General features: G+C 42.2%; 1 protein-coding gene across 1 annotated transcript in view; it reads left to right on the top strand.

Annotated features, from left to right (window-relative positions):
- The window catches only part of LOC122791747 (intelectin-1a-like), a 478,747-nt gene that overhangs the window by 248,598 nt on the left and 205,196 nt on the right, over positions 1-24,953 (top strand). The window contains exon 4 of the mRNA XM_044059659.1: positions 338-585. Within this exon, the coding sequence (XP_043915594.1) occupies positions 338-585 (248 nt within the window). The remainder of the gene's footprint in view (positions 1-337; positions 586-24,953) is intronic.

Below are 24,953 nucleotides of genomic sequence, written 5' to 3'. Positions count from 1 at the left end.
TTCCCCTCCAATGTTCACAATAACATAAAGTCAGTAAGCAAATAAAAGTGAAAGTACCCAATGTCTAAATATGTTCCTTAGCTGGGCTGTGTTTTCAATCTGAATTAAATTAATTAGTTTGACAAAGGTTTAGGTTGTATCACATATCATGCTTCCCCTGTCCAATAAACACAATGTATAAATTGTTGCTCAAAACTGAATGCATGTTCAACATTTGTTAGTGCTCTTCAACTTTTAAATAAAAAATAGTTCCCCAAAGAAATATAAGCTGCATTCTCTGCTTTCCTTTAAAGACAGTCCACCAATTTCTTTCTGAAAACGCTTTATTACTTTACAGATGGCCTGTACTACCTTACTGCAGATGATGGTGAGGTCTACCAGACATACTGTGACATGACAACCAATGGTGGGGGATGGACCCTTGTGGCTAGTGTTCATGAAAACAATATATATGGAAAATGCACCAGTGGAGATCGCTGGACAAGTACTGAAGGAAATGATCAAAATTATCCAGCAGGAGACGGAAACTGGGTCAATCTGGCCACATTTGGCACAGCAAGTGGTGCAACCAGTGATGACTACAAGGTACTATCAAAATATATGAGTATATGAACTTGTAGGTAACAGTCAAGAAGTATATAAAATTACTTTAAATGTATGGCCTTATTCATAATATTACTGAAAATAATTAATTACATAAACAATCTGCTGAATATGGCTTGACAGCTTCTGTAAGTTCTTTTTGAATGTGACGTATTTTGCGTGGTTTTGTAGTATGTCTCTGAAATAGGCAGCAGGGTGTTTTATTATTATAATGTAAAGTTGTTTACTGCAGCTTTTCTAGTTGTGTAGGTACACTTTGTTTTAGAAAAATAAATAGCATGGTGTACTGCCAAGCTTGTTAAGAAACATCTTAACAAGATTACTTTATCTTAGTTCCAGCGCTTTTGCTGGTATGACATTTTCTAAATGCCTGGTTGCACTCTATGGGTTTTTTGTACTTTTCACAATTATTTTCCTTGCATTTGATTTAGTTCGAAAGTTGTTTTGGAGGTAATATAATAATAATGTCAGTGTTTCTGTTTTACTCCTGATAAAAGAAAGTGCACAGGAATGTTATTTTCTAGCCTTCCAAGATAGTACCAGACACCAGAAAGCCTGAAAACTGCTTCTTCAGAGCCAGTTTGGGATTAGTGCTACTATTTTGCTCTAAATGAGGGAAGGAGCATGGAGCTATTGATTTATGACTAGCCGTAACTGGACAGTGCAGATGGGACTTCTTTGATATTTAGTACGGTTTTGAGCCATTGTACATCTTATCTCTCTTGTACTGAACCGCTGCTGTTCATGCCATCCATTGGACATTTACCATTAGAAAGTTGCATCAAGTCTACAGACCCATACAGTATTTGGGGTGACAATGCTAATCATCAAACAATCTGTCACATATTTTTTTAGGAAACAGTGTAGGATTAATGCTACAGTTTTAATTCTGGAGAGAGAAGAAGGACAGGGAAATTGACTCTTAGTTGAATGTAGCTGTGGTGAAACCAGAAAAAGTAGTAGCCAGGTAGTAGCATATAGGATCATAGGATTATAGGAGGTTACTAGGCTAATGGCCCTGGGGTTTTTAAGAGTTTATCCCAAAATAAGAAACCTCAGTCAGCAACTGTCACCCCTGTCAATGAGGGACACACGTGAAACCCCTGGGACAAATTTGTGGTTTCCCATCCACTCATCAAGGTTGCACTTAAAAGGGTCAGCGAGGTACTCTGTTTGACACGTATGGGAAGTCTATTCCAGAGACAGGACAGCCTCTGGGAGACAATCCTGTCTCTTCAGCAGGTTTTGTTGATGTTGCATATTAGATTTAGGCCTTTTGAGCGGGTAATGCATGAGTAGTTAGACTTACAGATATGGAACATCTCTAGTAGGACAGGGCCCAAGATTTCCTTTTAGGCAAGACACAGATCACCACTGAGCAATCTGTATGATACCAAATAGAGTGCTAGTGATTTGAGTCTATCTGCATAGGACAGGTGTTGGACAACATGGAATCTCTTTGTGAGAAATTTATGTGGTCTTTTCAGTTGGCACAGATGTTTGGAGAGGTACATACCAAACAGGGCATTATACTCAATTATTGATCTAATGAGAGAGGAGTATAGAGAGATAATAACCTCCTTTTTCTGGATACAATCCCTTTACTTATGAGATGAACCAAGTAAAAGGCTTTTCTGACTACTGCTGCTACATGATGGTCGCATGTGAGATTGTTGTTAACCTGAGTACCGACGTCTCTCACCACAACTTGGGTACTTAGGGGGTTGCCGTTGATGTGGTAATCAGAAGGGTCATGTTTTGCTGACTTTGGCCACAGGTTTATCACAGGTCATATCCTTGCTGTAGGGAATGATTACAGCATGAACCCATCTCTGTATGGGAATACATACATGATGCTGCATGCTGAATAGTTGTCCCATGCAGATGTGTCCATATCTGTAAGCAGCAACCTGCCCACATCCAGACTCATGGATCAGTATGAACAGGAAGGATTGACAGGAACACCTCAACCACTTACCACTGTCACCCCAGGGTAATTCACTGGCTTGCAACCTGGGAACATATGAGTGACAGAATGCACTGGCCTGCTACAGATGGCATGCAGCACTCTCAAATGGCCTACAGTCCTCTGGAAAAGGCCCATGCCTCATCCATAGTACCAATGTATGGAATGTCAGGGGGTCCTAACTAACAACCTAACACAGTAAACAGAAAACAACTGCAAGGCCATGCTGACAAATGGCAGTAGCATGCCTCCCCATGTCCTACTGCAAGAACAGTGGACCAGGCCATAAATACTACTGGGATAAAGGCCCAATTATAGGGATACCTCTGATATATTGCTGTCATAATGTTAGGAAGAGGAGAGAATAATAGGGGGTGTAGAAGCATGGATGTCATGGACTGTGTGAAGTCTGAAACTCTAATATCTGCCCATACTACCCCCTGATTGCAAACCCATGAATGAATAGTCACAAAACTGCTTGTAAACCACAATGTGAAGGAAAACTGACCAGATACATGAGTCCTGCCTCTGGATAACCTGGGTGTATCTGTACAGCTGAGAGGTATGGCCCCAGCAGGATATGGCCATTCCATGAAGTTAAGAAAAGCACAAGAAGGGGATCCCCAGCCAGAATACTAACAAGGTGCTGCACCATTTACACAGAACCAGCAGTCTATTGTCTGCAGCTACACCTCCACAATGGCAGGAGTGTGCCAGAATGTGTAGTCTATGCCTCAGAATATTGGTCTCAACTTCATTCAAGGGAATCCATAACAAATACTGGTGTCAACATACTAGGCTTGTAATGGTAAATAACTGTGAGCAAAGAATAATATCTGTCAGTAGATGATGACATGATACATCACAATGTAAAACAGTACATATGTCAGGAAAATCTATGCTACAACCAACCATATTACACAAGCAGCACAGACAGCAATAGTTACAGTATCCTCCGTATGTTACACTCATTGTTCTCCATATTGGCAACCTATCTACATATATCCTGTAGAAACAGGTTGCTAGGTGTATCTGTAGCACACAAAACCTTGAACTGGAGTCGAACTCTCCCTAGAATGGATGCACACACTCAATATAAAAGGTCATACTGGGCATGCTCCTACACTTAGAGAAATTAAGCCCATGTCTGACAACACAGTGGACTATGGATATCTGTTATTCGCAGATGTATGTGCACTCACACACTCACACACACACACATACACACACACACCAAATTGTACACCATTTATACTACACACACACACACACACACACACACACACACACACACACACACACACACACACACACACACACACACTGGATAGGAATACATATCTAATGAAGACCATGCCTGACAACACAGTGGACTATAGATATCTGTTATTCACAGATGTTTGTGCACACACACCAAATTGTATACCATAAATACTACATACACACACACACACACACACACACACACACACACACACTGGATAGGAATACTCACAAATATCTAAGGACAACATAATATAATATGTCAAACATACACACACAGAGATGTGGGGAAGAGAGAGACAGACAGTGGCAGAGAGAATCCCATTATGAGGCCTTTCCCACCCAGTACACATCCCATTGGCCTATATCACATGATGTGCTGATGTCATTCACTGTAGAAATACCTTTCATTAGCCCTCAGCCCTATAGTGTCAAAGGTGCTTGTGATAACTGTGTAACACTATAGTACAAATAAGTATTCATGTAGTATTTGTAATCTCAGTTCTCTCAAATGTAAAGTTGTGTGTGAGTGTGTGTGTGTGTGTGTGTGTGTGTGTGTGTGTGTGTGTGTGTGTGTGTGTGAAAATGTGTGTTTGTGTGTGTGTGTGTATGTGTGTTTCTAGATGAATAAGTTTGAGGCCATTCATACTCATTATACTTCCCATTGTCCTACTTTAGCACTCCTGCTGATGTCAGTCACCCTGAAATAACCCTTTGGGAAGCTTGCAGCCCTGTAAGCTCTGTGGTGCTCATGATAGCTGTTTAATACTATAGTGTAGCAAACTAGTTAAGTAAGAGTTCTAATATCTGTCCTGGAAATTGCAAAAATGTGTGTGTTTGTGCGGGCGAGTGTGTGTGTCCTTGTAGAGGCATGAGTTTGAGGCCATTCACACTCATTACACTTCCCTTACCCCCTCTTTTAGCACTGCTGCTGATGTCACTCACCTTCAAAGATACCTTTGGACAGCTGTTAAGAATATGAGCTCTGTGGCGCTTGCAATAACTGAGTAATCCTATAGTGTAGAAAACTAGTTAGGTAAGAGTTCTACTCCTGCTCCTGACAACTCTGAAAATATGTGTATCTGTGTGAGAGAGTGTGTGTATCTTTGTAGAGACATGATTTTGAGGCCATTCACACTCACTACACTTCCCTTACCCTCCTTTAGCACTGCTGGTGATGTCACTCACCTTCAAAGATACTTTTGGACAGCTCTCCATCATGTAAGCTCCATGGCACTCACAAGAACTGTGTTGATACTGTAGTGCAAAACCCTACTTATATAGGAGTTCTAATCTCAATACAGGTAATTATAAATGTGCGTCTGTGTGTATCTGTAGTTTGAAGTATTTTGTGTCTGTACACAGTCAGTACATTTCAAAGTGTAATATTTTACAATGGCTGCTGATGTCACTCACCTTAGAGGTATGTTTGGACACCACTCTATGTATAAGCTCTGTGGCGCATGTGATAATTGCATAACAATGTAGTAGCAATAACTATTTAGATAGGGGTTTGAATCTCATTCCGTGTAAGTGTATATATATATATATATATATATATATATATATGTGTGTGTGTGTGTGTGTGTGTGTGTGTGTGTGTGTGTGTTCATACCTTAAAGATCTTGGCCCCATGTACACCCAGTACACTTCTCAGTGCCCTACTTTAGCAGTCCTGCAGATATCATTCACCTCAGAAGTACCTGTTGGCAACCCTAAACCATGTAAGGTAAGTAGTTCGTGTGGTAAATGCATAACATAAAAGTCTGAAAACATAGTTAGATAGAGGTTTGAATCTCACTCCTAGCAAATGTAAAGGTGTTTGGGTAGGGTAAAGTATTTTATGAAATCTTTCACCCACTACATCACCCAATGCCTGTATTTACAAAGGCTGGTGATGTTCCTCACCTTAGGAGTACCTTGGGACAACATCCCTGGGTGGTGCATGCGATAAATGTGTAATATTGTAGTAGCAATATATAGATAGGTAGAGATTTGAAACTCAGTACTGGCAAGTGTGTGTGTCTCTGTCATTAGTATCCTGTGTGGGTGTTGGTGTGATTGTGTAATAACAGGATCCATTGGTTTTGCTAAATTAATACATTGTCCATCTAGTATATGTCCCAATGTCCACATTACAAGGCCAACAGTTGTCAAACACCATAGAAGTTGGTGTAAACAATCCACAGCCCTAAATGTGTAGCGCGACAGTATGGAATAGTTAACAATATAAGCAACCCTTCTAATGCTCAGAGACCACAAACACACTTGGCTAAGCATCAACCACTATATCAGTAGTTCTCCTGCAAATGGCCTCACAGATGGCACCCACGATGTGATTGCAGTGGACTACATGTCAAACCAATGACCAGACATGACTGGTGTCACACAGGCTTTGGACCAATATCCTCTCATGTTTGGCATCTACCCTTTTGAGGTGCAGGAGAACACAAAGGCAACCTGGCTGAAAATGTTTGCATACAAGAGTAAGGTGGATGGTAGCATTCTCAATCCATATGATGTTGACATCATGCACAAAGGCTATTTGACACCTATGACTGTTGTCAGAACCCTGGACATTACCTTAATTCCAAGAGATGTGCTGCCATTCCCTTTGGGAATACCATGGCTCACATGAAGTAATACACTGGGGGTAGTCCACTGAACAGTGATGTTGTTATAACAGAATGGGGAACACATGTTGACAGTCAACTGTCTGTTGACCACAACAGTGCCACTGACATCAGAAAGTACTTTAATGTGTTACATCTCCTGACTAAGTGTGTATTATCCAGCAAGTAAAAGGACATGGTCACCCTGTACCATCCCTTCAGTAGCCCAATCAATGTGTACAGTGGCCCTTTTGCCATGTTCCCCACTTGACACCTGCAACAACTGTAGAGTCTGCAAACGTACCCCACAAAGGGAATACCATGCCTTATATACATGCCCTGTATGGACAGACTCCAATAACTCCAATGAATCCCTGTATCATACTGTCTATGTAGGTGCAATCGCTACTTCAGTTGCACAGCCATATCTTACCAAACTAGGTCAGGAATGCTACATCTGAAGATACCAATCTGTCCACATAACATGTCCCAGAGACCTCAAGCACACTTCCAGAATTCAAAGGACATGCTAGGGTATTCCCTTGGGCTAGCCTTGTAGAGCCTTCAGAGCCATTCACCTACTACACACCTATGAAGCAATGAACCCATGGCTCTCAGTACTGGCAAGTGTGTGTGTGTGTGTGTGTGTGTGTGTGTGTGTGTGTGTGTGTGTGTGTGTGTGCGTGTGTGTGTCAGTGTGTGTGTGAATAATAATCTCAGTGTGTTTGGTTGATGAATATCCCCTGTGGCTGTGGTTATTAGCAATCAGAGGTGTGTCCAAACCACAACACATACCATTCTCCACTCTACAACAGATATTGTAAATCAACATATACCTATGTACAACCCTCAGCCCTATAATCTGTGAGGCATATGCAATCACTGTGTTACAGACCTGGGAACTCCATGCAGTTACAGCTGTACTCTGCCTAAGACATGGTTGATGTGTTACCACACTGCCATACTACCTTGGTGTTGCTGCAGGGCCACAACCTTGTGACCCACAGATGACTAGAACAGAAACATTCTACAGCATGTGAGAACACATTCACTCAGCACTTCACTTGTGGGGGGAGAGGGGAAAAGCTGGCACTGAATGAGTTGCCAAGACTGTGGCCAATATCTGTTGTCTCAGGATAAGTATTAGCATTATGCAGTAACTCACATCACTTGTGTTTAATGCTGTGGAGGTTGTTGATGTACCTATCAAAAGCTGTTGTGATTGTTGTCAGTGTCTGCTGCATGTCTGTCTTCATAGATGCCTGTAGAGGATTCCATGAGGGATCCCAATTTGTGTTTGAGGTTAATAAGGGAGTTCAACAGTCATGGGACACCACCTTTCTATACAACAGTGTTGTCCTTCTATTGTACACTTTAGTAATGGCAGGGAACCAACACATTGTCTCCTGGAGGACAGTGTCTGGGTTCTGTTGGCTCTCGCTAGTACCATGCATTCATGTACCTGTTTGTACAGTGCATATGTGTATGATTTCACAGTCATGTAGCTATTTGCCATTGCCATGGGTGCAGTGAAGTCATCCACCCTGTTTTCATGGCTGCAAAGTCAGCTTTGGAGAGGTTTTGCAAGGTGGTTACATTTGTGGGGGATGTGGCTGACATACTGAGTTCCATGTTGATTACAGCCTGTGTGGATCTCACCATGCAGGTATTGACAACTGTAGATGAGCAACAGTCCCATATTTAAGTAGTCAACACAGGTCAAGGTTTTTGTGTCCTCTACCAGGGGTCAGTATGAGCTGGTCCAGGGCATTGGAAATGATGAATCCCAGGAAGTGTTCGGCCACTGTACTGGTGCTTGGCTACTTTCCCCAGGTGATGGAGTGGTAGTTGATGTCTCATACTATGTCAGTGTTGCGTTGGACCATCATAGATGGCAGAGTGTTGAGGAATGTGCATTGACAGTCTAGGGACATAGATGTGGGCCCATAGCAGGCTGTTGTCTGGATTGCACTATTACCCCAAGGCAGTTTTACCGGAAGTATCTCCAATGCATTATGCTGGGATACTAGTCTGGAGGTGTTCCTATCTATAATGAATATGGAGACAACACCACTTGTGGAGGTGTGGTGTGGTCCATGTTTGGTGGCTGACAGCTGTGGAATGCGTTATAGCCTGATACTGCAGGGATGCTGTCTGCTGCTGTGAACCACCTCTCTATTACAGCAGACATGTTAATGTCCTCCACTCCAAGGAGTGCTTTGAGTGACTGCATCCTGACAGTTGGATGTCTACTGCTGAGCAGCATGACCCTCAGACTGCATGCATATCTAGCTGTTATGGTGGTAATTACATTAGGAACACTGCCTAATAAGGCATCATAGGGGTGGCAAGGCACTTAGCCAGTACCTGGAAACCCAGCGCTGACAGATGTAGGACATCTGTAGCAAGTCATTGGGTTCTGTCAATCATGTCATCCCAAGCAGAGAGAAACTAGATCCCCTGAGAATGACATAAAACATGTAAACCAATGTTGCAGTCAATCATCTGTTGATAGTACCGCAGCATCATTCTGGGTGATGGCGGTACACTGCTCAGAGCTACTGTCACAACTGCTTGGACCACATAATCAGAGAGTTCAATCATGTCTCTTGTCATGTAATCCAGGGAGGTGTGTCCCTCATCATTCACACCCACATGGATACAGAGTGATAATCATAGTTGTTGTGAAGTGCCATGACTGGCTGTGTCATATGTTGGATGATGGCATGTGATAAATATTTGGCTGTTACCTGCTCCATAATCAACTTAGTGAGTGGGATATGTGTGTGCCTCAGTATTGAGTTACCCACTATTACTGTATTGTGGAAGGTGGTTAGCCTTAGAAGCTTAGGTTGAAGGGCACACTGTGTAAGTTAATATGTGTCCCTTGGCATGTGCCATGTGGTGTCTTAGCGGGTGTCTGTCTTGCTGGTCTGTGCAGTTTGGGTAAATGTCCATTGAGTGCCACTGTGAAGGGGGGGTGTGGCTTTTCACTGTATGTCATGGCTGCCAAAGTGGGTGTCATGGTGAGTTATATGTACCACATAGTGTAGTGCAAATGTTGATCTTATCCTCTTGACCTGCTAGTCCAGTATTTGCTGGAGAGTGCATATGTCCACATTGGGTGATATACGGGTAACTGTCACAGGTCTAAGTGTTTGGAGTTTAGAGGGGAGGGTTGTCTGTGTACATGAGGCAGTTGCAACAGTGCCTCAGAATGCACAAGTTAATGGGTGAAAGCACAGAAAACTGCAATTCAATCATGCCAGGAGGGGTGGACATAACTAGTAAGTACTGGAGCTACTTCTGGATGAACAAGTACTGCTGACAGCTGTCAGGTGTGCCACACTTCTTGATACAATAACCTGGTTAAGTGCTAAGCCATAATCCTATTTGAAGTGTAAGACAGAAAGAACTAGCATGATGTAATGGTGGAACTGAAGGCAGACATCCTGCCACTTGTTAACAGCTGTGACAATGAAAAAGTTAAGTAAGCTCTGTAGCACGTGTGATAACTGCATAACACTATAGTAGACATAACTAGATAGGCAGGAGTTGTAATCCCAATACTGGTGTGTGTGTCTGTGTGTGTGTGTGTGTGTGTGTGTGTGTGTGTGTGTGTGTGTGTGTGTGTGTGTGTGTGTGTGTGTGTGTGTGTGTGTGTGTGTGTGTGTGTGTGTGTTGGGCACATCTGATAACTGTGCAGCACTATAGTAGAAATATCTGGATAGGCAGGAGTTCTAATCTCAATGTGTGTGTGTGTTTGTGTGTGTGTGTGTGTGTGTGTGTGTGTGTGTGTGTGTCTGCGTGCATCTGTGTGTGTGTGTGTGTGTGTGTGTGTGTGTGTGTGTGTGTGTGTGTGTGTGTGTGTGTGTGTGTGTGAATAGTAATCTCAGTGTGTTTGGTTGATGAATACCCCCTGTGGCTGTGGTTATTAGCAATCAGAGGTGTGTCCAAACCACAACACCTACCATTCTCCACTCTACAACAGATGTTGTAAATCAACATATACCTATGTACAACCCTCAGCCCTATAATCTGTGAGGCATATGCAATCACTGTGTTACAGACCTGGGAACTCCATGCAGTTACAGCTGTACCCTGCCTAAGACATGGTTGATGTGTTACCACACTGCCATACTCCCTTGGTGTTGCTGCAGGGCCATAACCTGGTGACCCACAGATGACTAGAACAGAAACAGGCTACAGCATGTGAGAACACATTCACTCGGTACTTCACTTGTGGGGGGGAAAGGGGAAAAGCTGGAACTGAATGAGTTGCCAAGACTCTGGCCAATATCTGTTGTCTCAAGATAGGTATTAGCTTTGTGCAGTAACTCACAGCACTTGTGTTTAATGTTGTGGAGGTTGTTGATGTACCTATCAAAAGCTGTTGTGATTGTTGTCAGTGTCTGCTGCATGTCTGTCTTCATAGATGCCTGTAGGGAATTCCATGAGGGATCCCAATTTGTGTTTGAGGTTAATAAGGGAGTTCAACAGTCATGGGACACCACCTTTCTATACAACAGTGTTGTCCTTCTATTGTACACTTTAGTAATGGCAGGGGGACCATCACGTTTTCTCCTGGAGGACAGTGTCTGGGTTCTGTTGGCTCTGGCTAGTTCTGTGCATTCATGTACCTGTTTGTACAGTGCATATGTGTATGATTTCACAGTCATGCAGCTATTTTTCATTGCCATGGGTGCAGTGATGTCATCCACCCAGTTTTCATGGCTGCAAAGTCAGCTTTGGAGAGGTTTTGCAAGGCGGTTACCTTTGTCGGGGGTGTGGCTAACATACTGAGTTCCATGTTGATTACAGCCTGTGTGGATCTCACCATGCAGGTATTTCCAACTGTAGATGAGCAACAGTCCCATAGTTAAGTAGTCATCACAGGTCAAAGTTTTTGCATCCTCTACCAGGGGTCAGTATGAGCTGGTCCAGGGCATTGGAAATGATGAATCCCAGGAAGTGTTGGGCCACTGTACTGGTGCTTGGCTACTTTCCCCAGGTGATGGAGGAGTAGTTGATGTCTCATACTATGTCAGTGTTGCATTGGACCATCATAGATGGCAGAGTGCTGAGGAATGTGCATTGACAGTCTAGAGACATAGATGTGGACCCATAGCAGGCTATGGTCTGGATTGCACTATTACCCCAAGGCAGTTGTACCGGAAGTATCTCCAATGCATTATGCTGGGATACTAGTCTGGAGGTGTTCCTATCCATAATGAATATGGAGACAACACCACTTGTGGAGGTGTGGTGTGGTCCATGTTTGGTAGCTGACAGCTGTGGAATGCGTTATAGCCTGATACTGCAGGGCTGCTGTCTGCTGCTGTGAACCACCTCTCCATTACAGCAGACATGTTAATGTCCTCCACTCCAAGGAGTGCTTTGCGTGACTGCATCCTGACAGTTGGATTTCTACTGCTGAGCAGCATGAACCTCAGACTGCATGCATATCTAGCTGTTATGGTGGTAATTACATTAGGAACACTGCCTAATAAGGCATCATAGGGGTGGCAAGACACTTAGCCAGTACCTGGAAACCCAGTGCTGACAGATGTAGGACATCTGTGGCAAGTCATTGGGTTCTGTCAATCAAGTCATCCCAAGCAGGGAGAAACTGGATCCTCTGAAAATGATATAAAACATGTAAGCCAAAGTTGCAGTCAATCATCTGTTGATAGTACCGCAGCATCATTCTGGGTGATGGCAGTACACTGCTCAGAGCTACTGTCACAACTGTCTGGACCACATAATCAGAGAGTTCAATCATGTCTCTTGTCATGTAATCCAGGGAGGTGTGTCCCTGGTCATTCTCACCCACATGGAAACAGAGTGATATCCATAGTTGTTGTGGAGTGCCATGACTGGCTGTGTCATATGTTGGATGATGGAATGTGATAATTATTTGGCTGTTACCTGCTCCATAATCAACTTAGTGAGTGGGATATGTGTGTGCCTCAGTATTAAGTTACCCACTATTACTGTATTGTGGAAGGTGGATAGCCTTAGAAGCTTAGGTTGAAGGGTACACTGTGTAGGTTAATATGTGTTCCTTGGCACTTGCCATGTGGTGTCTTAGCGGGTGTCTGTCTTGCTGGTCTGTGCAGTTTGGGTAAATGTCTATTGAGTGCCACTGTGAAGGGGGGTTGTGGCTTTTCACTGTATGTCACGGCTGCCAAAGTGGGTGTCATGGTGAGCTATGTGTACCACATGGTGTAGTGCAAATGTTGATCTTATCCTCTTGACCCGCTAGTCCAGTCTTTGCTGGAGAGTGAATATGTCCACATTGGGTGATATACGGGTAACTTTCACAGGTCTAAGTGTTTGGAGTTTAGAGGGGAGAGTTGTCTGTGTACATGAGGCAGTTGCAACAGTGTTTCAGAATGCACAAGTGCACCAGGTTAATGGGTGAAAGCACAGAAAACTGCACTTCAATCATGCCAGGAGGGGTGGACATAACTAGTAAGTACTGGAGCTACTTCTGTGATGAACAAGTACTGTTGATGGCTGTCAGGTGTGCTACACTTCTTGATACAATAACCTGGTGAAGTGCTAAGCCATAATCCTATTTGAAGTGTAAGACAGAAAGAACTAGCATGATGTAAGGGTGGAACTGAAGGCAGACATCCTGCCACTTGTTAACAGCTTTGACAATGAAAAAGTTAAGTAAGCTCTGTAGCACATGTGGTAACTGCATAACACTATAGTAGACATAACTAGATAGGCAGAAGTTGTAATCCCAATACTGGTGTGTGTGTGTGTGTGTGTGTGTGTGTGTGTGTGTGTGTGTGTGTGTGTGTGTGTGTGTGTGTGTGTGTGTGTGTGTGTGTGTGTGTGTGTGTTGGGAAAATCTGATAACTGTGCAGCACTATAGTAGAAATATCTGGATAGGCAGGAGTTCTAATCTCAATGCTGGCAACTGTGTGTGTGTGTGTGTGTGTGTGTGTGTGTGTGTGTGTGTGTGTGTGTGTGTGTGTGTGTGTGTGTGTGTGAGTGTGTGTGTGTGTTTGAGGATCATATCTTGTGTGGCTTTTACCTTGTTGATGTGTGTACCATACACAGCTAGTGACCAACTCCCACTGTCATTACTTTATATAGTGTGGTAACAGCATCTGTCTCACGTGCAGCAGGTTAACCCATTGTAGAGTCCTCTGTACATATGTGTCTGGAATATCCAGATGTTTGCAACCTATAAGTGGTTGGAAGTGGTCTGTGTTTTCCTTGTCCAGCCCATTTTGCTGGCCTCTATCCAGATGTCTTGTCACTGACAAGTTGTGAGTTATGCTACAGGAATGTTGAATTCATATCAGATAGGCCCCAGTGGTGACCACTGTGATGCAAATCAGTTAACTCCACCACAAGTGAACATGCACATAAAGCAATATAGCTATTACTGATAGTTGTGTGCTTGGTAAATTGCATGACCTTCACATGCCTGGGGTATTGCCAGGCAACAACAGAACATGATTCAGGCTGCTGTCCCATATACAGACCACAGGGTACTAGGTAGTTATGAGAGGGAGGTATTGTCAGCAGACTCAAATGTGGCCTTGGTACAGGCTGGATGCAGCATGTCTGCACATTTACAGTACTAACCCCAATAATACACAGCGTTCTGTCTTCACCATAGATGTGCACTTCTATGCATTAGAAAACCCCATCCACATCTGCAGTCGGACCTGACTCATGGACATAGATACAATACAAAATTGATTAAAATTGATTTTAGTTCATTGTTAACATTTTTGAATAGTTTTTTGAATAGTTTTATGTACTAATATTGATATAAATAATTTATGAATTATGTGGTTTATTTGTATAGGTGGGTGTGTTTTAGGAATTGTTCCAATGGGATTTGAGTGCATATGATATAAAGAGCAGTTAAATGAGAAATGAACGACTCTGATGAAGCCAGATTGCTGGCGAAAGCGCTTAGTCGTGGTTTAGTTTCAATAAACTAATATTATTTACAGTCATGGATGTTAATTGTTTCAGTCTTCAACGTTGCTTCATAGTGGGATTTGAACTGTGCTTTGTGGTTTCAGATTCTTTTTTACGCTGTTTCAGCCCCTGTGGGTGTTCTTTTTGTGATAGATACAATACTGATACATGTATGTCTGATACATTAGTGCAGTAATCCACACTAGGCCCTTACCTGCACTGTCCTCATCCAGTGTGTGTGTGTAAACCACCTCCACAATGCTTTTCTCAGCTTCATGGCTTGTGCATTGGGTGAGTGCGGAGCTCCTTGGTAGGTGTCAGTGGGGGCTGTATGGCTTGGCCCCCACTTGTGGCTAGTCAGTCCCTTGCTATAGCAGCAGCTCATTGATGGGCATGGTGGATGAAGTTGATGGCCCGATGCTGCACCTGCTCATAAGTTCTGCTGTGCAGGCCAGCATCATTTAACCTGTGGACCAGAGTGTTCCACAGGGTAGTTCTCTCCCATACATCTTCTGCTCTCCGTCCAAATAACAGGGCATAATGTTAGATCACATATTGAGTGATGATGTCAGTTTCCCCAACAGTGAATGCTGGTAGGGGAGCCCTCTGCATGTTGCCTGGAAGACGTAAACAGGAAAAGGGTCACAGGACCTCAAAAGATTGTCAAATTGCACATCAACAGTGGATATTACTTGCAAATAATCCAAACTACACCATAACCCTCCAGTCTATCATGGCTATAGCAGCTTGCATTACACTCCTAGCCCTGAGCTATCTTATTCCCCCAGTGTTGGACACTTGTTTAAATAATCCTTTATTCTCCATTCATTTCTGTGTAAAGGGTTGACAGTGGCCATCTTCCATGTGGATGGTGTGTGGATGGTGGCAGATCTGTGTTAGACTGCGGTGTGTGATGGAGCTGTGAACACATGCCTCAGTTCATGTAGGAGGCAGACAGTGATGTTATTATGCCCCATGGAGATTTGCTGTAGTTGCCATCAGTAGGCAATATATACATGTCCATCATTGCTGAGGGGAAGAGTGTGGTTCATGTGCATATCCCCTTATACAACTGACGTGGACAGGGTGGTGATGTTCCCACCCAACCTGTCTGAGGCAGGTTGCCTATATCCATGGCATGTGTGTAGGAGGTGTGCTTTATCCCCAGTACAGGGTGAATTGTATTGTTTCCTCTGAGACTGACAACATATGTGAAGAGGGTTCCTATCAGAAGAGCGAACGCTGAAAATAGCAAATGCTGTTCTATCGAACTGTAATGTTTGAAAGCTGAGAGTGTCGAAGTCATGGAACAGCGATTTATTTTTCCCCAGGGAAAAAAATCACTGGGCAGTTCTCGAAACTTTGCTGTTTTCTCCGCTGTGGTGTGATCTTGGAGTTGGTTTGTTTAAGTTGGGGGGTGTGGGGCACAGCCCCCCCACATCAGGGGTGTGGGGGTGAAACCCCCCACTTTATTTTGTTTGTATATATTTTGTTGTTTTATCAGAAAAATTTTTTCCCTGGGAAAAATTCGCTGATCCATGACTTCGACATTTTTGGTTTTCAAACTTTACAGTTCGACAGAAGAGCAGTCACTATTTTTAACATTTGCTATTCTGATATAGACTCTGCGGAGACACTGTTGCAATTGTCCTTGGGGGTGTGGATATGTCTAATTTGTAGTCATAGTCAGCCTTAGAGGAAGTCATCTGTGAATTCACATGCTTGTTCAGATAGAGGTGGACTTGCTTCCAAGTTGTAGCCTGCACCTATATGTCCCTGGACAGCCAATATAGCAACCTATTTGTATTGCTGCTGTCCACCAAAGGGGCTTACTCTACCTTGGTGCAGGCTGGTTATACAGGTCAGGTACTGCTGAGTCCATATAGCTACAGTGGATATAAAAGGTACACACCCCTGTTATAATGCCTGGTATTTGTGCAATTGAAACATGACACCACAATAACTCATTTCAAAACAATTCCCACCTTTAGTATGACCTACAGCCTGTACAATTCAATTGAAAACATAACAATGTGCTCTGTGAAAACATATGGAAATAATAGTCAGTACAATAAGCCAGTTGAATGAGTGTGCACACCCTTAAACTAATATGTTGTGTATGCACCTCTTGAGATGGTTACAGCATTCATTCATCTTGGTTTGGACTCTAACATCATGGCACATCTTCACTTGGCAATAGTTGCTCACCTTCCTGGAAACACCTTTGATTGTGTTTCAATGGAATTGTACAGGTTAGGGTCACATTCAAGATGAGAAACATTATATGAAATGATTTTCTGTGGTCTGATTGTCATACAGCACAGCACACAAGCCCAGCATTCCAACAGGGGTGTGTACACTTGTAATATCCACTGTATTTTGTTGTTGATATAGCTGGTAGTGGAATGGACAGTGGGTCATAACACAGGTGGACACTTCGATTACTGCCTGATAATCATGCCTACTGTAGTACCCATGTCAATGTCAGGGCAATGCAATGACCAGTAGCTGTACACATCTATGTCTGTTGTATGCACTGACACTGATATTACACACATGTGCATCATGCACAACCTATATACCTGACTGTTTGAAGCCCATGTGATTAGTTTTGTGCCTTCCAGCTGAACATACGCATATGTACATGTGTTCAGGGGATACTGATATACATTTCTGTTCTATGTTAGTATGGCACACTGTATTTATAGTCTTGCTGCTCAGTCATACTTCTCAACCTGTTATAGCAGTACATTTGAAAAATGGCACACATAATTGGGTGACAAAAGAGACATCAGTATTGATACCGTGTTAATATATCTGCACCATACATTAGTAAGTTGATTGCACAGTAGGCTTTGACATCACTGTAATATCCTGGAAGATGTCCAACAGTCGTAAGTAGGTTATTATGTTACATTGTCATTGCTCACAGACTTTCCAATTATTTGGCTGACATAACACAGGTATATGTGTATGTGACTACAGATATCAGTCACAAATGTGCTTATTGTCCACCAGAACACTGTACAGTTAAATGTTATTAAGTCAGTATATCACATGCAGTTCAACACACATGTCTGAAACAGTACTTTACCATGCACATCCCCTATATAGGTCTCTTAGCTTTACAAGACAAACGTGTCATACAAATATTCACAGGTAACATATGGATATGGACAACATCCCATTAACTGGCCTAGCAGTGGCACAGTCACAACTGTTTGACAGACACCCCAGTGGTTGTCATATGTGATCTGTCCCTTCCCAGAGTGAGTCAGGCTCCTGAGCTGTGATCCTACCTAGCAACCTCTTAGAGCATTACATCTGGACAAAGCCTACAATGATGGGGGGATAAATAGGGACAGACTTTAAATAGTCGTGTTACAAACATAGAAAGTTTGTAGAATGATACATTTTGCATTACCGTGAATATTCTTAAGGATGTGGAGTGTTAAACTCAAGTGTTTGTCATTACTTGATGACTTCAATCTTCAGCTATTTGCCAGAAAAGTACAGATTTCAGGAGGAAAAGACAAAAAACTATGATGGGAAAATCTGGACATTCTGTGAAGATGTGCACAGTTGAGATGTATGGCTGTGATTTCCCCCACTGCAGAGAGGGCCAGATGCTATGGCCATAGCAGCTGTTCGGCAGGACATTAGTACAGCAAGTCTTGTTGGGACATATATTCTTCCAAATCACATTTCCCATTATTACAGACCAAGTACTACATTAAATTATTTTATTTATTTTTATTTATTTATTTATTTCAGTTTGATTACCGGGGAAGTCCACTGGGCCAGAATGTGCCCATTTTCAGTGGAGGCCCAGGGAGAAAAGCTCCAATTAGCAACACGATTACAAAAGGTTACATAATGCAAAGGTAAAATACATATATAAATTCATACAATCAGGTACAGCAAGTGAATAAATTGTCATTATAATGCAATTTAGACAAAGGTAGCACAGTTTGCAGGTATTTACATTCAGATCAATAAGTTTCAACTTCTGAAAAATAAGTATCTGTGGATTACTTGATATTTACAATATATACATACTGTTAGCTTAGGTTTGTTTTAGGAGAATAGAAAAAGAGGTTATAGTGAAGTGTGGAGCAGGAGTATGGAGAGCTCAAAGGGGAAATTTCTATGAGTTTATGTAGGGTGAAAGCAGGAACATTTACATTTAGTAGATAGGTATGAGAAAAGTTGGGTTTTGAAGGATTCAGAATTAGGTATAGTGCTAAGTGAAGGAGGGAGAGAGTTCCATTTTTTGCCTACAGTGAAAGAGAGAAGGAGTTGGCCTGCAGGACGTTTAGGTTTGTGGATAGAGATTAAATTATGGTGTTCAGATCTCAGAGATCTGGTTGGGATGTAAGGGAGAAGGATGTTTGTTAAGGCTGGGCATTTATCTGGATAGAATATTAATTTGTGAGCTGTGGTTAGTTGGAGATAGTCTAGGTGGTTAGAGAGTTACAGCTAGTTCAGAGATTGTAGGGTAAGGCAGTGGTGAGTAGAGGTTTTGGATTTAGTTGCGAATTTGGAGATTTTATTATAGCATATTTCGAGATTAGAGGTGTTGGAAGAAGACAGGATAGTTAGAAGAGAGGTGCCATAAAGTAAAGAAGATAGGAGGTAGGTAGTTGCTATAGTATGCCTGGAGGAGTTAGAGAGAAAGTGGTTATTCCTATAGAGCACATCTAGCTTTTGGTGGGTTTTCTTTATGTTTTGTTGGATGTGGATATTAAATTTAAGGTGTTTGTTTATGGTAATGCCAAGGAGTTTTGCAGAAGGGACCACTTCTATGGCAGTGTTGCTTTGGCTTAGGACTTTGAAAGCATTTTTGTCAAAAGAGAAAGCCCTGGTGGGAGGCAAGAGAAGTATTTTAGATTTATTAGAGTTGAGAGAGAGATGGTGGTGGTGCATCCAGTTCTCGGTAGTGGAAAATGCTATTTGTGTTTTAGTCAGGAGTTCAGGTAGGTTAGCGGTGGCACAGACTAAGGTAGAGTCATCAGTGTATTGGATTACTGTTGTGTCAGGGATGACTGTGTGAAGGTTATTAATGAAAATGTTGAAAAGCATGGGTCCGAGGATGGACCCCTGGGGAACATCGGTGGGTGTTGGCAAGAAGGAGGAGGTAGAGTTCTTCCATCTGACAGCTTGAGATCTGTCTGATAGGTAGCTGGAGAACCAGGATAGGGTATCAGGGGAGAGATGAAGGTTGGAGAGATGAAAGAGAAGGTGCTTGTGGGAGATGGTATCAAAGGCTTTGGAAAGATCTAGCAGTACTGTGGATACTAGTAATCCAGAATCATGGGCTCGATTTACTGTTTCTAAGAAGGATAGTGAGGCGGTAATGCTGCTGTGGCCAGGGTGGAAGCCATGCTGGGTGGGAGCTATGAGGTGATTCTGAGTTAAAAAAAGCATAAGTTGGTGGTGGACACATTTTTCTAGAATTTTTGATATTGGCGAGAGTAGGGCAATTGGGCGGAAATTGGAGATATTGGTGTTTTTGCCTCCTTTGTGAAGAGGTAGAATGAAGGCAGATCACCAAAGTTTGGGTACATATGACTCTTTTAAAGATCTGTTAATTAGGATGCTTATAGGGAGAGCAATACCTTCAGCAGCAGATTTGAGGAAGGAGGAGGGTATGTTGTCAGGGGCATTTGAGCAAGGCTTTAGTTTGGATAGGAGTCTTTTTATGAAATTAGTTGGAACAGATTTGAGCTGGAAATTAAGATGACAGTTATGAGGGTTGTTGGGAGTAGAGGAAAGAGAGTTGGATGGATTATTGTCTGGAAAAGATTTGGTTAGATTAGCTATGGATTCTGTAAAAATTGTGTTGAAGTGAGAGCTTAGTTCTGAGTCAGTTATGCTAGGGTCAGGGCAAGGATTATTCCTCGACCCTGGATGGAGTAGGGAATTAACTGATTTCCAGAATTGCTTTGGGTTCTTGTTATTGTTGGACTGAAGTTTATTATAGTAGTTTTTTTGTCTGAGGTGATTAGTTTTTTTTTTACTTGGTTGCGGAGTTGGGTGGATTGAAGCAAGGTAGAAGACATCTTATTTTTCTGGTAGAGCTTCCAGGATTTGTCCCTGCAGTGCATGATTTGTTTAGTTTCTTTGGATAGCCAAGGAGCAGAATTAGTCTTGATTTGTTTGTTTCTTGGTGGGGCTTGGGAGTTGAGGGTTTTTAGGAAGATAGAGTTAAAATGTTCTACTGCATTGTCAAGGGGAAGAGTATTTAGGATTTGCCAGTTAATATGTTTAAAAGTGTTTGAGAAATTTGTGGGGTTAAAGTTTCTGAGATTATAAGTGTGGATGTAGTGGTGTTGATGTTTAGTGGTGTTGGTTGAGTGATGTATGAAAGCAGGGAGATGGTCACTAAAGGTGTCTGGGATAGTACCAGAGAGTGTTATTTTGTTTGGATGGGAGACTAGGACCCAGTCAATGATGGATCCTGGGGATGGTATTTGTTAGGGCGAGTAGTTGTGTGAATTACTTGGGTGAAATTGTAGAGGCTAATGAATAAGGAGGGGGAAGGGGAGTTAATTTTATTCCTATCAATATTAACATCACCTAGAATGTAGGTTTCAAATTTTATTGCAGTTGAGGCCCAGTGAATAATATTTTCAAGGGTTGAGATGTTGTCGCATGGGGAAATATATAGGGAGATAATGCAGATATTTTTATGTTTATTTAGTTGTAGGAGACTAGCAGTTAGTTCAGTATTTTTGAATTGTGGAATTGGAGTTTGTAGAGGGATTAATGAAAGAAGGTTGGAGTAGATTAGTGCATAGCCTCCACTTTTTCTGTTTAAACAGTCACTTCTATGGATTTGGAACCCAGGAAGTAGAATTTCAGAGTCAGCAATATGGGGTTTTAGCCAGGTTTCAGAGATGGCTAAGATGTCAGGTTGGTTGTGGCAAATCCAAGCTTGTATTTGGTGTATTTTGTTATTAAGGCTCTGGGCATTTATAGTAAAGAACTTAAGGGTATTAAGCGAGGAAGCAGAAGAAGAAGAGGGAGAGGGGGATGGGAGTGTGCAATGGACGAAGTAGTGGTGGGGGGAGGGAGTTGTTAGTTGTGAGGCAAGGGCCAGGGTTAGGATGGATATCTCCAGATAAGGCTAGGTCATTATTGGGAATAACTTTTAGGCATTTGGGTTTATTGAGAAGGAAGCTGTTTGGGGCTAGTAGTGGTTTAAGAGTGAATGTATTACTTGTAGTGTAGAAGAGTTTGGGGTGGATTAGGTACAGTAGGTTAGGAGGAATAAGAGAGGATGATATTGTGTGGAAGTGGGTTGCTAGAAATGGTTGCATGTGAGTGCAAGGGATAGTTTGAGTAGGAGGTAGGTATAGGGGTGTTTTGGAAGAGTAAGAAGTAGCAAAATAAAGAGGAATTAGTAGCACAAGAAGGTAGCATGGGACATGGATAGTATAAAGGATATGGGAGGGCATACTTAGAGAAGGGGGGAATTGAAGAGAGAAATATCGAGGAAGTTAGCAGGCTAATTGAGGAGGAGAGGTAAAGGAAGTAGAAGGGGTTGTGAGTCTTTACAGGGGGAGAGAAAGAGACTAAGTGTAGTGAAGAGTGCAGGTCAAGTGGAGTGGGAGGAGTAAGAATGGGAGGGGTAGTAATGAGAGGACTGTGATTAGTTAATTGGTATGGGTGGGAGGGGTAAGTCAGGAATAAATATAGAGGTGCTGAGGCGGGTGGAATTTGGGGGCAGGTTAGGGGAGCGGAGTGAGCCTGCAGGGCAAATGGAGTGGGAAGAGCCAAAGGAAGGAGAAATGGGAGGAAAACAATCAGTAAAGTGTGAGAGCCAGAAGGTAAGTTTGCACTGCTATGCTAAGTTAAAAGACTGACAGCAAATTAAAGTTGTAGTTAGATATATAAAAGAAATAACAGTAGAAGAAGGTCAGAGGCTTTATGAGGGATAGAGATGGGTATATGTAGAGTGGAGAAGTGGATAGGTAATCCATGGAGAATAGTGAGGCAGAGAGCAGTAGAAGAGTTGTCTATGAACTATATGGGTGAGATAAGGAGAAGAGTGGGAAAGAAATTAGAGACAGCAAAATGGTAGAGGAGTGCCACCTAGAGGGCAGTCAGTTTGATATAACAGAGAGCCCTGTAAGGGAATATCTGGTTAGGTGAAGGAAGGAGCTTACATACGACAGAGTAGGGGTAAAGAAATATAAGAGGGGGAGTAGGGTTATTTAATGGACAAGAAGAAAAATAAAAATGTAAAATAGGGAGAGTAGGCTATTTTAGTGGGCAAGAAAAGGGAAAGCTTTGGCTGCTGGCTGACCTGGCAGGGAAGCGTACAGCGACCTACTAGAAAGTATGTATTACCTTCAAAATTGCAAAATGGATAAAGCACTGCACATGCTTTCACTGAAAATTCCTTGCAGGGAGCAGAATGGGTTTCTAGTTTTAGAGTTTAAATGTCCTTGTTTGTGGGTTCTTAGTATGGACTTCCGATAGGGTGCATTCAGCAGTTTAGAGCAGGCGTAGGCAGGAACACAGGATTCACTGAAAATTCCTTGCAGGGAGCAGATTGGGTTTTTAGTTTTAGAGTTTAAATGTCCTTGTTTGTGGGTTCTTAGTATGGACGTCCGATAGGGTGCATTCAGGAGGTTAGAGCAGGAGTAGGCAGGAAAACAGGTTTCACTGAAAATTCCTTGCAGGGAGCAGAATGTGTTTTTAGTTTTAGAGTTTAAATGTCCTTGTTTGTGGGTTCTTAGTATGGACTTCTGATAGGGTGCACTCAGGAGGTTAGAGAAGGAGTAGGTAGGAACACAGGCTGTTTAACATCCAGCAGTTATGTGGTATAAGCAAGGTCCATGAGCTGACTGAATAGTTTTCTTCTTCTATATGTTGTTTTCCACATTAGATCCAAAGTGTTCCTTTCACACAGATCACTGACCCTAGTTTATATAGCCACAGTCATCAGCTATAAAAGTGTGAATAAAATTACATGCTCACATGTTCCACTTACCTTTATTTTCTTCTCTTTTCCAATTTATGTTTTATTTGTTCTCTCTCTCTCTCTCTCTCTCTGTGCACTACAGGAATAGAGCTGGTTTGAATAGGTGTCAGCATGGCTTTTGTAGGTGATGCTCATGACCAGGTTATGGCCTGTGCACCTATTGGTATTCCCCACATGTTAATTGCATGCAGAGCAGCTGTGTAGTTCTTCCAATAGCCAATGTCATGGCAACACACTCCTATAATTGACTACTCCATGTGGGCATTGGCCCTTTCTCTTACTTGTGAGGAAGGCATCTTGGAGTTGTGTGAGCTATTACCTCTTACAACAAGACTTGTGGAGACAAGTCAACTAAATGGAGGAGAAGGTTCAAGACTTAGGGACATAATGTGCATATTGCTGTTATATGTTTGGAATACTGCTGGTTTAACAAGGTTTGTCTGCACATGCTACTTCTGCATAGGTTTCAGTCTGACAAAATTCTGTCTCTGCTTAGCTCTCAACTGTAGGGCTATCCACATAATGGTCACAGGTTAGCCTGTTAAGTTTGGTCTGTTCCCCAGACAGGTGTTGTCCTTGGCAAATCAGTAGCATACTCTGGTGATTGCAATCTGTAAATGCTAACATCCATTTGTTTTTCTGACTTTATATCCCTCAGAAAAGATATGTTACAGCAAACCCTGTAACACCAGCAACTTTCTCAGTGCATAACATCAATATTTCAAGTATGGCCATGTATTTGGGCTTCTGTTCTCAAATTATGTCTGGCTTTGTCCAGATGTCATACAGTAGGAAGTTGATAGGTATAATGGTCTATCATTATTTAGTGTTGTCAGTCCCATTGAGGGGAAAGGCTGGAAAACATGTTGAAGTCTGTACATTCAAGAGGTTTGTGTATAGAAAATGCTCTTAGATGCACTTGTAACATATTTTATGTGGGGGAGAGTAACACATGTTTCAAAACTAGGCTGTTAGAACATGTAAGACATATTACTGATAAGAAGGATGACAGTTCTATAGCCGTACATTTGAATAAATCTCATCATGGGGACGGCAGTGTGTTCCAAGGTACTGTTTTGGAAAAAGTCTGTTCCTCAGTTTGATGAAACATTCATAAAAGGACAATTGTTATGTACAGACTCAATGTATTAATATTAAATATGATACTTTATCCCTTAGGAAGTTAAATGAGGAGTATAATAGGAGACTGTGTATTTAATTATGTAATTAAGTGTTAATTGTTTTTTTGTGATTAAGACAAGTATTTGTTGTAATGTTTTACTCCTTGAAGGCTTTGGCCAATACATCAGATTATAATAAATATGTGTGGATTACTGGCTGGTTGTATTTCTCTTTGCTATGCTCAGACAATTTAATTGCTTTGCTAAGTGGTTGTTGTATGTCTGGCCATTGTGTATGGCCTATCATGATTTTGTAGCAGTGTGCTGTTCACTTATTTATTTGGACTGTGGGGGGGGGGGGGCAGATGTGAGTGTAATGTTTTTTATTTGTATCCAGCTGTGCATGCTGCCCCAGTTAGGGGTTGTCTATCAGCAGCATATGT

The sequence above is a fragment of the Protopterus annectens genome, chromosome 17.part0 (assembly GCF_019279795.1).
Source record: "Protopterus annectens isolate FY-2018-M chromosome 17.part0, PAN1.0, whole genome shotgun sequence".
Classification (NCBI taxonomy): Eukaryota; Metazoa; Chordata; order Ceratodontiformes; family Protopteridae; genus Protopterus; species Protopterus annectens.
The sequence above is the reverse complement of the archived record's forward strand: the minus strand, read 5'-3'. Positions and strand labels throughout refer to the sequence as shown.